At 34.3% G+C, this 14,835-nt stretch overlaps 1 protein-coding gene across 1 annotated transcript; it reads left to right on the plus strand.

The window, feature by feature from the left end:
- Positions 1 to 1,111: 1,111 nt before the first annotated feature.
- Positions 1,112 to 11,229, plus strand: LOC150097227 (chaoptin-like). Its single transcript, XM_090407760.1, has 3 exons — positions 1,112 to 1,165; positions 7,157 to 7,572; positions 10,890 to 11,229. Coding segments are annotated over exons 1-3 (741 nt in total). The 5' UTR covers positions 1,112 to 1,163; the 3' UTR covers positions 11,213 to 11,229.
- Positions 11,230 to 14,835: the final 3,606 nt, after the last annotated feature.

The following is a 14,835-nucleotide window of genomic DNA, read 5'->3' on the forward strand; positions in this document are numbered from 1 at the left end:
TGCTGGAAACGAGGATAGTCCTCTACATCTGAACCTGTCTAATAACCAAATCGTTAATTTGTTTATTGCTGGGAACGAGACTGTGGAGGATATTTCTCTGAGAGTGCGAACTCTGGATCTTAGTCATAACTTAATATCGGATATCCCATTCGGCTTCCTGGACTGTATTGGTGATCATCTTCATTACTTGTTTTTATCTCACAACAACATCAGCTACCTCTCACCTAACATCCTAACAGAAGCCCCTTACCTACAGGTGCTTCATCTAGATAATAACAATATTGCAGACATTCCTCTTGAGATCTTCCAGGAGTATCCATCCTTGCAGATTGTAGCTCTGGATCACAACAATCTCACTGTGATTCCTGATGAAGTGTTCAGAGGATTAGAAAGACTACGAATCATGGATTTAAGTCATAATAATATGTTTTCTATTCCAGACAATGTGTTTGTTGGAACAAAACTTGAACGCATTGACCTCTCATTTAATTACATAACCCGTCCACCATTCCTAAAGTTTCTACCAGTTAAGGATACTTTACGGTACCTTGATCTATCATCAAATGCTATTGAAGGTCTCCCTGACTATGAACTTGGACAACTACTGAATTTGCAAGCCTTAAATCTGTCTTCCAATCGGATAACCTCCCTGAATTCCGACACATTTCATGGACTCTTTCAACTGCTCAGCTTGGACGTATCTCACAATCTTTTGTGGAGGATAAATGAATCTGTCTTTCGCCCGCTAGTGTCCCTTCAAACGTTAGCCATGGAAAACTGTACTCTGTCTTCACTGCCAACACTTTTTATGCCAAATTTGCGGACTCTACTTCTTTCAGGGAATGCACTTCATAATATCTCCGAGCAATCGTTCGTCCATTTGAAGTACTTGCGCCATCTGGACATATCAAGTAATATTCTAAAGGAGGTGCCAAAACATCTGTGGGCCTACATGCCTGGATTGCTCAGTTTGCATTTATCCCATAATCCAATCGAAGTATTAGGATTAAATAGTTTCTCAGGACTTCTAAAATTAAGGGAACTGGATATCAGAGGATTGGAGCTACGTCTGCTTGATTCCAGGACACTATACGGTCTGAGGTGTGAGACAAGATAACCATCCCCAATCCCTGTAAAAACGTATTACATCATGGATAAGGCTAATGTGATTAATTGTCAATTTATGGATTTATTGGATTATAGAAACATATACCTTATTGATTAATCATAAAATATAATATACATACTGTACATATACAAAGCTACCAAAAGTTAAGGGATATTGCTCCAATTACTTTCATACTTGCATGGATATTATTATGGAGCTGCATATCACTAAGTTGTTGTAAGGTTTTAAAGAAAATCAGATATTAATTTTAACAAAACGAAGAGCTTTGTAAATTTTAATTACGTGAAAAAATACCCTTAATTTTTTCTAGTATAGTATATGTGTAATTACAACAACGAAATATTGATCAAATTCATTTCAGCATAAGATACTTGTTTTTATTTTTACAAAACCAAGCCAATTATTTGCCTACATATTAAGAGCACCGCTTCTTAACAGCTATCCAGAACAAATCGATGTCACTATTGGGTACAAAGATTGGTGTGGATCAGATATGGTTCTTGTGTGGGTCTGGTATATACAGTATCAAACCCACAGGATTATATGTAGGCAGTGTGTGGGGGGAACATTGTCTGTGTCCATCCTGTGCGCAATGCTATGCACAGAATTGTGCCTCTTCCTGTGCACAGGAAGAAGCACAATCCTTTGTAAACATTTTTGCTAGGTTTTATATTTACGTTTATTTCATCTTTTTGATGAATTTAATGTTTGGATTCTGAATATGAGCGATCTCTTCACATCGATCATTCAGTGATGAGTAAATATTCCTTTCTCTCTCTGTGTGTGCTAACCAAATACAGTATATATCGGCGTATAGGACGATAGCTTAATGAACAAAATTCTGAAAAAAACAGGGCTGGTCTAATAATCTAGATGTAAAACACGGACTTTTATTTCTGCAATGGAAATCATCGTCTAGCCATGAATACAGAAGATGAAATGTAATCGTAGGATGAGAATAAATAAGTTGAAGGCAGTATCTTTTCTATATTATGTTATTTAGCATGTTAGTATTAATATTCAATAAATAAGTTCACAAAGTAAGCATACACTTTTTTCATTTAATCCTAATGAATCCCTACGTGCGTTATTATATGAATTACACTGAAGACGGTATAGACTACTCAATAATTTTTCCGATTATCTCGTGTGGGAAGACATTGTTCATTGAAGACATTGAAGATTATATTATATTAAAGTTAAAGTAATATGTAAGAAGTTTTCAGGGGTAAGGGTAAAATTTGTGGTCGATTTATAGAGACGAGTATAATACAAAATAAATATTTTGATAAATGATTGTAGGCTCAATCAGGCTCCTTGTACAACGGCATATGCAATATCTCTTTATACTTCTATCTTATACGCATTACTTGCTAAATATGTTGCAAAAATACTTTGTACTTTTATCTGCTTTTTTATATTTGACATCTTGGTTCTTCGCGATGAAAATGCTTCATTGAATTCGAATGTAGGTGTTAGTTGATTGGCGTTTCTAGCCAGGTTAAAAACGAGATCACTTGGTTACGAGATCGGCTTACTCACCTTCATTCAAGAACGTCTTCGAGTCCTAAACAGGATTCAAGTTCAGGATCTAACTAAGCATGCGATCTCTACCGACTGCGTACAGATTCACATGAGTAGGAATACAAATTTGTATGCTCAAACCATAGAAATTATAATTTCTCCCTCCTACGTTGCTCTTCAAACTTGATTGCAGGTTGGAATATTTATTCTTCGTTCATGCTAATTGCCAGCAGGCCATGATATTTGTTATCGATTACTTATTTCTGAGGATCATTTAGTGTTCCTTTGCAATTGTAAAGAGGCTAGGATATCTATAAAGAAACTCTTTTAATATCTTATTCTAGAAGGGTTTATTGTTTCTAGAATCACTTCTTGTACGGTCAATTATTGTTTGTTGTAATTGTGAACAGGCCATCTTTATAAAGGAAGCTCTACAGATTTGTGTGTTTGTGCGTGTGTGTTAATTGGATGAACAAAAAATGTTGGTGTAGGGCGGAAGAGAAGATTACTGCAATCTACACGAGTAAATCAAATTTTACCTCCTGCACGGAGTGTATCTCCAGTTGCAGCAGCATCAAACCTAATGGCTCATTAAGCCAATAATTAAAACAGGATCAGAGTCACATTAGAGTACTTTTTATGGTTCCTGTTCAGAACAAGTTGGCACCCCGTAGAGAGTGGATCATTAAGTACATTACGAGTTCAATTAGGTGAACTTGAGAGGGTGTGTTTGAGCTCATTCATTTTCATTTACATAGGCGTTGCGTGTTAGGGATAAAATCCACTTTGTAGGATTACCTCTTGAATTTAAAACACGAGAGGAAATTCACTCCTCAGAAGACGAGAAGAGGCTAATGTCTTTTTTTAATAAATGCTTATATAATGTTTATGTGAAGGATCATTATTTCGGATAATTTAAAAAATAGAACTCTTGGAAGAGCATGAAATCTAGGAAGAGCTATATTGGAATTGCCAAAATAATATTTACAACGAATATGAACATTGCTACATTTCAGGAATAAAAAATGATTGGTTATCTTGTGGAGGTTATTATTATGTACGAATATTTTAAGCGAAACGTTGGTGACCTTTGGCTATGAGTGGCCTAAGATAACACAGTCATTAAGATCCCACCATCGTTTCCCTCACGTATAATCTTTATGTAGAAAGAACATAGTTTGAAATGGATGCATTATCAAGATGAAGCCAAGATTAAGCTAGAGGAACGCTGGAGAAATCTTCAGTGATAGCAAATCAATTGATTAGAAATTAAACAAACATTGTGGTTATGGTAAAATGGAATACAAATTAGTTTCTTTAGTTCACACGGACAAACACTTCAGTTTCGATTTTCAAATTTCCCATTCTAATTTTTCAGTCAGTCTCGATGATACCCTTTGGTTGAAAATACCTGGATTCGAATAGGACGAGAAAAGTCTCGTCTCTATAAAAGATTTTTAAAATAAGTGTGTTAGATGGTCTTGTACAGGAGAAACTATTTAACATCCAGAAAAAAATTTGAATTATTTTAAAATATTTATTTTTTTAAAATTTTCAATTTCATATTTTTCAAAATTATTTCGAATTAATGGATTCAGAAGTTAACAGTTAATTTCGTAAAAATTAATGCTTAAACCTTAAGGTTTTAGAGCTAATTCAGGCTTACTCAAAAAGTCGAATTCCAGATGATTGGTATCGAACTCTCATAATACCTGTCTATATGAAGGGAAATAAAATTGAATGTGAAAATTCCAGTGGAATTTTCCCTACTAAATGTTCGTGGAAGATGGTAGAATTGATGAAAGTATATCTGAGAAAAGGTTAAGAAAATCTGTCGAAGGATAGCGTGAGGAAGAACAAGCTGGCCTCAGGCCAGGTGACAAGATGGCAAGAGAAAGGCTGTTCAAAATGATGCAGTTATCGTGTTAATGGGATATTGCATCAATACATATAATAGATATGAAAGAGGATGATGCAGATTGTTGTATAATAATCAGGTGCGAGACAAATGCGAACATTATTTCCACTATTATACACATACCAGCTACTAAATTATGAACCTATATTTTATTCAGTTTGCAATATGTTCCACATAGGGACTTGAATGCCAAAACCGATTATCTTCTATTCCCTGGGCATAGTTCACCGAGAGATGGGTCGAGAGCAGCCTTCATTAAATGTTCGGTGAACTGCTACACACAGTAACTTCTGTTTATCCGTACAAGCTTTCTCAAACCACAACGATCTTGTTCCTGACAAACTGGCTGATGACCACAATTACACCTTTTGGACACACAATCCGTGTGTCTAAAAGATGACCACAATCAGTGTGGGTTATGTTTCCACTGATTAATCACTCAGGATATTTCACCTTCTGAGAAACCAGTCAGCTCTGCTGTTTTCAGAATCGTGGCTCCAGCCAGATGGGAACCCACAATAAGTCCTTTATCGAACTCCGAGAGATCCTTTAGTTTTTTCTATTACGATCGACACTGTTAATGAATACTTCCCAGAAGTATTATTATATAGTTTCTTATAACACCTGGTGACGCGATTAACCAAGTATATTGCGTATACACTGAGCAAGTGACGTATATATGAAGTAGTATGATCACGGGTGTATATATATATATATATATATATATATATATATATATATATATATATATATATATATATATATATATATATATATATATATATATATATATATATATATATATATATATATATATATATATATATATATATATATATATAGATAGATAGATAGATAGATAGATAGATACGTGGTTGGTCTGAAATGTTCTTGGCCTCAACCATAAATGGCAACACTATTGGCAAGATTTTTTTTTCTAAATTGGTACACGGGCATAAGCATCGATGTTTGAATTGGATAAAATTAAGTATGGTGCACTTATAAAAAAATTCTTTGTAAAAGAAGGTTTAACGCCAAACGAAATTCATACAAGTTTATGGCACGCTTCTCCTTCGTTTCTGACAATTAAGAAATGGGCTGCCGAGTTAAAATGCCCTCGAACAGCCATGAAGATGATCCACGTGATGGACGTTCAAAAAGTGTAACACCAGAAATCATTGATCAGTGCACGATATGATATTGGATGACCGGAGAGTCAATGTGCATGAAATTGCTGAGACTATAGGCATTTCAAAAGAACGTGTAGGATATATTTTGCATGAAGAATTGCAAATGAAAAAGCTTTGCGCAAGATGGGTGCCGTGCTTGCTCACAGCAGATCAAAAACGCACTCGCATGAAAATCACTGATCAGTGCTTGGAACGTTTTAACAAGAATAAAACTGATTTTGTGCGACCATTTATTATTATGGATGAGATTTGGATTAACCATTACACACCAGAATTAAAATAGCAGTCAAAACAATCATCTTTCATCAGGACAATGTACCTGCTTACAAAGGTGTTTTGGCAGTGGGAAAATTAAGGGATCTGCATTAGGAATTGTTGGAACATCCACCCTATTCCCCAGATTTGGCTCCCTCTGACTTCTGTCTCTTCAAAAAACTAAAAATCTTCTTCGCCGGTAACCTTTTTTTTTTCTAATCAAGAGGTGATTACAGCTGTAGATGGGTATTTTGCAGATCTTACTGAGATCTGCAAAGTACAGGAGGGATAATGGCGCTCGAGCATCGCTGGAATAAACGTATTAGTCTTAAGGGAGATTATGTTGAAAAATAAAAATAAGTTTGAAATTATAAATTCGTTTTTTAATTGTTCGGCCAAGAAATTATCAGACCACTCACGTATATAGCAGAACTGATTAGAAATAAAACACTACACAAAAGACTGATGTAGAGATCACAAATATACGAGACTAGGTTAAACAGTGGGTAGTATCAACAGCAGAATCAATTTCAAACGAGGATATTAGGGAATAACTTCATATTGTTTGCATTTAGAAATGTGTGATCAGAGATAATCTAATATGACATGTCACTGATAGATAAATATCCGGAGAAATGTCAAGATTCAGGTAGATTTGCCTTTGAAGATAAAAATATAAAATCTAATAATACTGAGGATCTTGTCAGATAACTGATTAGTTTGGAGAAACCTTGTCGATAGGAAGTTAGTAATGATTAAAAATTAGTATAGGAAGTTAGTACATGAACCTTTGCATGTAGTATTATCACAATATCCTGTAAACGCCCACCTTACAGTGCATATCAGGAATCTGATGACGATATTAATGGTTTCATTATATTTAATGATAGCACAATTTTTTGATATCTTACATTTTCCATTTAATTTTTCAAATTCAATTTTAAATTTAATTTTTTTCCATTTTAATATAATTTTGTGATTATAATTTTTCATTTAATTTTTTTATAAATTTTATTTAACTTTGAAATTTAAGTTTTTGAAATGCATTATGATTTACATTTCAATCTGGTTCTAAAAATTTTAACTTTTTAAAAATGATTTTCTGATGAAACTGTAATCATGATTCGTCTTCTTCTTTAGGTTCCTCACCACTTTCAAAACAGGAACTTATCCTGGAGTTAGAGCCTTCCGTCTACGTGATCTTTTATCACGCGCAGGTGCCCTTCGTCGGGTGGTGGTAGATGTGGAGGAATCAGTTCTCTCGCATCAGTTGCAGTGGGCTTTCGGCACTAAATTGAGAGACCTCACAGTCACTGGGAGCAACCTTCGCCAAGTTCTACCTGACGCCTTTCTAGGATTACACACCCACGAGCTCGCTCTCAGGATTACGGACACCTATGTAGAACACCTCCCTAGAGGACTGCTTCGTTATCTGGCAGATGTCCGCTATCTGACCTTAGACCTGAGGGGAAACAAACTGACAACCCTCGACCCAGAAGTGTTAGCTGTGGTCAGTGGAGACTATGTAGATAGATATGGAACACAACATATCACTGGTACGAGGTATTTTGTAAATACTGTATATATTAGATATGAATATGCACCCACGAGATAGACTCCATTATACAAATATCGGAGACGATATTTGTATAATGGAGTCTATCTCGTGTATAACGACTTAGTTAACATAATTTTAATAATACTTTCTAAATAATTTTATCTAATCTTCATCGTCCCAAAAATATTCATTGTGGAAAGGTATACAGTAAAGCCAACGATGTTGTCATGGTTGAAACTATGACAACATCGTTCACCTCGTCTTTGATAAAAACTTTCTTCAAAATCAGCAAATTAGTGCCATCAAGTTTCTTCAAGAAGACTTCCAGTTTTAGTAAGGTTAACACGTCCATTGCCAGTCACGCGATATCGCGTGGACGTCGTTAACAAAATAAAAAAATAAAAAAAATTTGGCCACCACACGAAATTCCAATTTTCAGCTTGGCAATGAAAGTGTTAAAAAAGAACTCATTCGGGGGCAAATCCCAGGAAAAAAACATCAGCGTATGATATTGCTTAATTCCAAATTTGTAGGCCGTTGATCCTGTCAAATTTTTAAAAATCAACATTATAAACCTATTAAATCGTATAAATTTAACAGCTTTGAATTCGGCAGCCATGTTTCTTGTCCAGGATCTTCTAGGCTCCATTAAACTTTTTTGTGAAAGCCAAAAATTCTTACTCTTGACCATACATTATTCCTAATCCTACAGAACAATCACCATTTTCAAAGTTTTTATTATAAGACAATCAATTGATGTTGGAAACTATAACATCATACTACTGACCATGTGTGTGTGTGTGTGTGTGTGTGTGTGTGTGTGTGTGTGTGTGTGTGTGTGTGTGTGTGTGTGTGTGTGTGTGTGTGTGTGTGTGTGTGTGTGTGTTTTGGATCTACCATGACACTGATAGTGCAGTACATCGCTTGCCTTCAAGATGTCGAATGCAATTGAATTCAAGTCAGGTCTGATATATATATTTTCGAGCAACAGGAACATGTGCATTTGCGTGTATGCATACCTATACTGCTTGAAAAGAAGTTAATGGACACCAATGTGTGAGGAACAAGTAGCCATGGCGCCCACCATAATAAGATATATGACCTCCTTTCGCTGCGAAGACTACAGCAATCCTACTGCGTATTTTCCAAAAGCGAACGAGAGCGATCAATAGGAATTTTGACCATTCTACCGTATTTATGTAATGAGGTCCTGAACTGTTATGGATCGGACGACCATTGACCGCACCAAACGCTCTAGTACATTGCATAGTTCAATTGGGTTGAGATCATGGCTCTGTGGAGGCCACTGTGATGACGTTCATGACCACAAACCTCGCAGTTACAGCAGTAGTAGCCTTAAGAAGTGCATTGTCATGCTGAAAGAGACTATGGTCCATTACGTAGAAATGCCACACAGTAGGAAGCATTGCATTGTCCAGAATGTTCAGATATCTCTCGGAGTTCTGTGTTCGTGGCACCACAAACAGGTCCGAGGCCAAACCAGAAACAACAGTACATATCATTAAACCGGCGCCTCAGAATTATAGTTTGGGTTACGCATTCTGGTAAGAGACTTGCACCCGGCATCCGCTACATCCACACCAGTTCATCTGATCGGTAAGTCTAGCGTGATATGTCTCTCCATAACACAGTTTTCTGCTTCCACGTCCCTCTTTGTACCACTGAAGACGAAACTGCATGTTGGTGGGGTAATGTGGGGTTAGTATATTGCATCCTACCATGAAAACCATGGTAGTGTCGGTTCTGAATGTGTTTGTGCAGCTTATTGTGCCAATCGATGTGCGGAACTGCACACTTATGTGTAGTCCAACGAATCTGTTTTTCATATTATCCTTCGTAGCACTCAGTACGGCACGATTGCTAAGCATGAGATGTCGTCCACTGCGGATGGCACTTGTAGTTGACTCCCTCCGCTTCCATCTCAGTATGGTATCACTGATTGTTGAGCTGGGATGGCCCAATTTGTCAAAAGATTGCCGAACAGATCACATCGCCTCTTTCAAACTCCGTCAGTTCCCTTCTCACAGCCATTTCATCCGGGCACGTTTGCACTCACTTGGGAGCATCATATTCCTCCAATTTTTACCAGCTACAAACGCGTGACGTGGTTTCATGGCACGATGCACATTACCCATTGGGCATGTCCGGTGACTTCTTCCTAAGCTGTGTACGTGCATTTGGATGCATACAAAGTTCGTTTAGATTTAATGTTGTCTTCTCTATTAAACCATCTTCGCGATAAACATTGGTATTGCTGCTAGATGTGATTTTCTATTCCCATCTGTCTTATTTTGACTATCACTTCCTGATTAAGATCCTATTTTTCGTTTAAGATTCCTAAACTTCTGATTAAGATTCCTAATTTCGCTCACGCGTAGACCTACACTTTTTACCGTGTAGGCATTCGGAACGGAAATCCTATGGAATAGGTTAGTTCCTTCAACTCCTCACATTGCAGACGGGAATCGAACCTAGGGCACTCCTTTCGGAACCATATGCCTGGGGAAGGAGTGTCCTAGGTTCGATTCCTTTCCTTATCCGCGTATAGTCACTGGGCTAACCACGCGGATAAGGAAAGCTATATAGCCAAAACTATTTTTTACGTTTAATTTGACAATGTTCTCAGTCTTCCTGCTCTGGGAGTGGGCCTTTACGATGGTCGTGCAATCTTATCTCTTGTTCATATGAGGAAGCAGATAATGCAGAATTCAGTTTACGTATTCACTTCCAACAAGCGATTTTTTGTGTGATACACTTTCTTTTTTGAAAAAAAAAATCATATAACTTTCCTCTCACAAAAATTAAAACGGGGAAATACAGTCTTATAAACTGTTGAATTTTGTAAGCTAATATCAATACATATCAGGAGAAAACCCTGAATAGTGTACCTTAATCACGCCATCTGAGGACTTTTTTTTTTTAATTTCAGGTGAAAATTTTCATTTCAATTAAATTACTTGTTAATCTGGAAATCTACTTTAGCATTGATTGGCAACATGAAAGGATTCTTTGAGCTACAAAATGTCGAGTATCTTCCTCACATTCCCAGTTTTAACTATTAACTTTCTTCATAAGTTAAATAGTACAGACACGACTAAATTATTTTTCTTTCATAAAAAAGTTATTTCATTTTTTTATAGGTGGCTCAATATTTTTAAAATAACAAAAAGTATAAATAAGAATTATTAAAATTGCTATTAATTCATGAAAGAATATTACATATACAATATTTTATAATAGGAATAAATGAAATTTTAAAATAGTATTTAAAATATTTTGATTTATATTCGGTAGGTGGAGTAATGTTGGATAATAATCCATGGATCTGCAGCTGCGAAATCTTGTGGCTTGGCCAGTGGTTACGACGCTGGCTTAGGGAAACCTTTAAGGTGCATCTAATGAATGTCGACACCGCGCTGCACGTCCAGAGTGTAGTCAGAAGGAGTGAATGCATTATTCCTACAACTGGTAGTCGAGTTCCTCTTATTAATTTAAAAGATTCGCATCTGGGTTGTGGAAATAGTTCCAGTAGTGCCAGTTGGACAATCAGAAGTCCTCATCACGTAGTGAGAGTTTTGTCAGCCATGATTGTGGTGACGTCACTGAAGACGTCATAATGTTTATCCCATACCTAGAATAGCAAATTTTATTAGCAATTTAAATGTGTATGTTTACGGAGAGGATGTTTAAGCGATATCAAAATAATGAATAAGCTCACTCAATGTGAAATATGTCCTACAAAGTTTATTTTTGCATTTTTGTATACAATTAAAGATTATTTCAACTTTAAACTGTTGGTACTTTTAATTATCATTCAATATATTGAACACACGTATATTTCTAATGGAAACAAATAACTGGTCCTCTTTTGTAATGCCATTAACTGGCATTTAATTAATTATTAATTATCCATCAATTAGTAATTAGTAATTAATTATTTATTAATTATTAATTAGTAATTGATTATTAATTAGTAATTAATTATTAATTGTTAATTAATTATTAATTACTGCTTATTTATTAATTATTAATTACTGCTTATTTATTAATTATTAATTACTGCTTATTTATTAATTATTAATTACTGCTTATTTATTAATTATTAGTTATTTATTAAGTATTAGTTATTTATTAAGTATTAGTTATTTATTATTATTTATTTATCAATTATTATTTATTTATTAATTATTATTTATTTATTTATTTATTATTATTTATTTATTTATTTATTATTATTTATTTATTTATTAATAATTTTAATTTATTAGTATATTATTTATATTTATTTTCTCATTTCGCTAGTTTGATTCCATTTGTTTACTTTGAAAATTAAAACAAAATACTGTCCAATCCGAGTTTTGAAATCATGCAGATATTTTTGTTTTTTTGTTTAATACGAACATGCATTTATTAAACATGTGGGATTTTTATTGCTGCTGTTTTATAAAAAAAGAATACGTTATTTCTCTTTTTAAAACGTTTGAAATTAATGCAGTGACATAGATTTTAAGCTTAAAATTATCTTGACAAGTATTACTCTTTTTTTGTCTTTTTATATAATTGACTACTACTGTAGTCAATTATAATTATATATACTAACAGACATATATAATTGACTACAGTAGTGTGAATTGTATAGTAAATATTGTAATATCCTTTATACAACTCTTCATTTTGCTTTCAACAGCTAACATTGAATCATTTAAATCATTTACAGAGAGAGAGAGAGAGAGAGAAAAAGCAATAAAGGGTGCATACAATGCAACTCCAAATATCATCATGCGCTGTTACCAATTATCTTAAGTATTTTATTACCACATTCATCCATTGTGTTCAGGATCTTCCTGAGATTCAGAAACGCGATGGTAGTTTTGGTCAAGTATATTTGTAAGTTAAATTAAGGGGATAATAAATCCCTCATTATTTTATTTCTTTATTTTAAAGCCGGATAAAATAAAATAATAATAATTATTATTATTAATATCCAACCTCATGAAGTCAGAGACTCATTGTCGGAGGTACACACTATTGCACACAATTCTGATCAAACCTTGCCTTAAAATGATTCAGTGTGTCTACATTCACAACACACTCAGGCAATACATTCCACTCACCACATTCCACGGTGTTTGGATAAAATATCAAAATTATTGTAAAAATTAAAAAATAAATAAAATCAACACGAAAAAATATTGTTTATTATCGATAGAATTATATAGTGTGGTATAATTCAAAATTACTCAAAATAAAATCCATTCTTTTAATTGTAATTAAAGGAATGGACATTACAATTAAATCCTTTAATTGTAATGTCCAAATGTTTAAAGAGACGGAGTAAACACGATAAGCACTACAAACACTCTACTACCGGTGCAAACTGCATATAAACAACAGTGGAACTGTACGACAGACAGTGCCGTATTACGCTAATAGCTCGCATCTCACTATGACGCGAATATGCTTGCGCGCGTAGCAATGTGACACTGTAGTAAACACAGTGCTGCTACAAGATGGATTTTTATTATTTTTATACAAAATAAGAGAATTGGATAGGATTGTTGATGATAAAATTAAATATTACAAGCAAATATAAATAAATTAATAAATATATTTATATATCGAGAACAATTGGGGTGCTGCAGTTCCGCAGCGTACGCACGACCCCGCACATGCTTATAAACGACACAATGTCGGGTATTTAAACCAGAATCTGAAGTTCCTCATTATTTCTTCGTTCATACATTCCAGTATTTCAACTGTAAGACGAGCTAAATTTTATGAGTATTTTTCTTTCATATGAGATAAGTTTCCTGTTATCTCCTTTGTTGTTGAACATGTTCACAACCGTAGATTATTATCGGTCTTAGATAGCTCGAATAGAATTTTTCTTTGTTGGATTTTCTTGATCATATTCTACACTCATAAGTTGTAAAGTCGCAAAATATCTAGAACTGGCCTTCATACTTTCATCGTCTATCTCTTGATGCGTATCATAGTAATTGTTAATGTTGTCTCCTAGATAATTAAATTTATTCATTTGCTCAAAAATATAATTATCAACAACCAAGTCAGATCGGTCTTTATAGATCCTTGGAATGCATATATTTTAGTATTTTCCTGGTGTATGACAATCCCCATATGCTTGCTTGCCTTGATACAATTAGACTTAAACCAATAGAATGTTTTAAAAATTATAAACACGTTAGCACAATAATATGTTAATGCATTCCAAATATTTATAAATTAAGATTGTTATATGAAATTGTGAATTAATACTATAATTTATTCATCTCTCTGATGAAATTTACCTCTCTTTGATGGTTAGCAATGTAACATCATGCGGCTCGTTCTACTTTTCAATGATCAATTGTTTGTATTTCACCTCGTAAAAATGTTCCTATAAAGCCACTGAGGATAATCTGTTAGTTTCAGACTGAAATATTTGGCAAACATTAAAATATTCTTGTGTTAACGTGGTTATAATTCTTAATTTAATGTCACAAGTTTTTCTCAAGAATAGAGTAGGATGTTTTGGCATTCATTTCCACCCCCTTTGTTTATGTAGGTTTCTAATACTTTTTTAATGATAGATTGAGCAGGGGTAGTTACAGAGCACCTTGTAGAAGGTTCCTTTTGGGAGCTTACTGGAGGCATCGCGATTCTTTACAAATGTTTGGATTTTTAAAGGCTCGCAACTGTCTTAGAATACTGTAAGTTCAATAATGTAGGAATAAATTAAATTAATATACGTTAGTACAGACACGATAGTTCTAGTGAAACAACGAAAATATCAAAAAATCCAAAATTCAATTCTGAGCAATTTCAAACAGTACTCTATAAAAAAAAAAAAAAAAAAAAAAAAAAAAAAAAAAATTGCTATGCCAAATGTCTGCATGGTCAAATGCAATGAGCCTACACTGAAGTGTTGTCAAAATCGATTCGAAATAATGATATTAATTACTCCTGGCTTCGTAGAATTTAATGAAAGATGATATTACAATGATTAGCCTCGGTGTGCAACATTGATATTGCAAAACTCACGCTTTTATGATTGTCTGAAACCGATTTCGTATCGTATTTCTCTCCAAGGCAAATTGTCTCTTGCACCCCATGTAACCTAATGCAAGTTGAACTCATGATTATAAAAGTCCACTTACAAAACTTTAAGTTTTGAAATGCAACCAAGATAAAATATGGATGCAAACAAGAACAGAACTTTTTTGCAATATAATGCTACCCT

This window comes from Typopeltis vanoorti, chromosome 17 (assembly GCF_054136105.1).
Source record: "Typopeltis vanoorti isolate ZY-2024b chromosome 17, IOZ_Tvanoo_1.0, whole genome shotgun sequence".
In the NCBI taxonomy this organism is placed as follows: domain Eukaryota; kingdom Metazoa; phylum Arthropoda; class Arachnida; order Uropygi; family Thelyphonidae; genus Typopeltis; species Typopeltis vanoorti.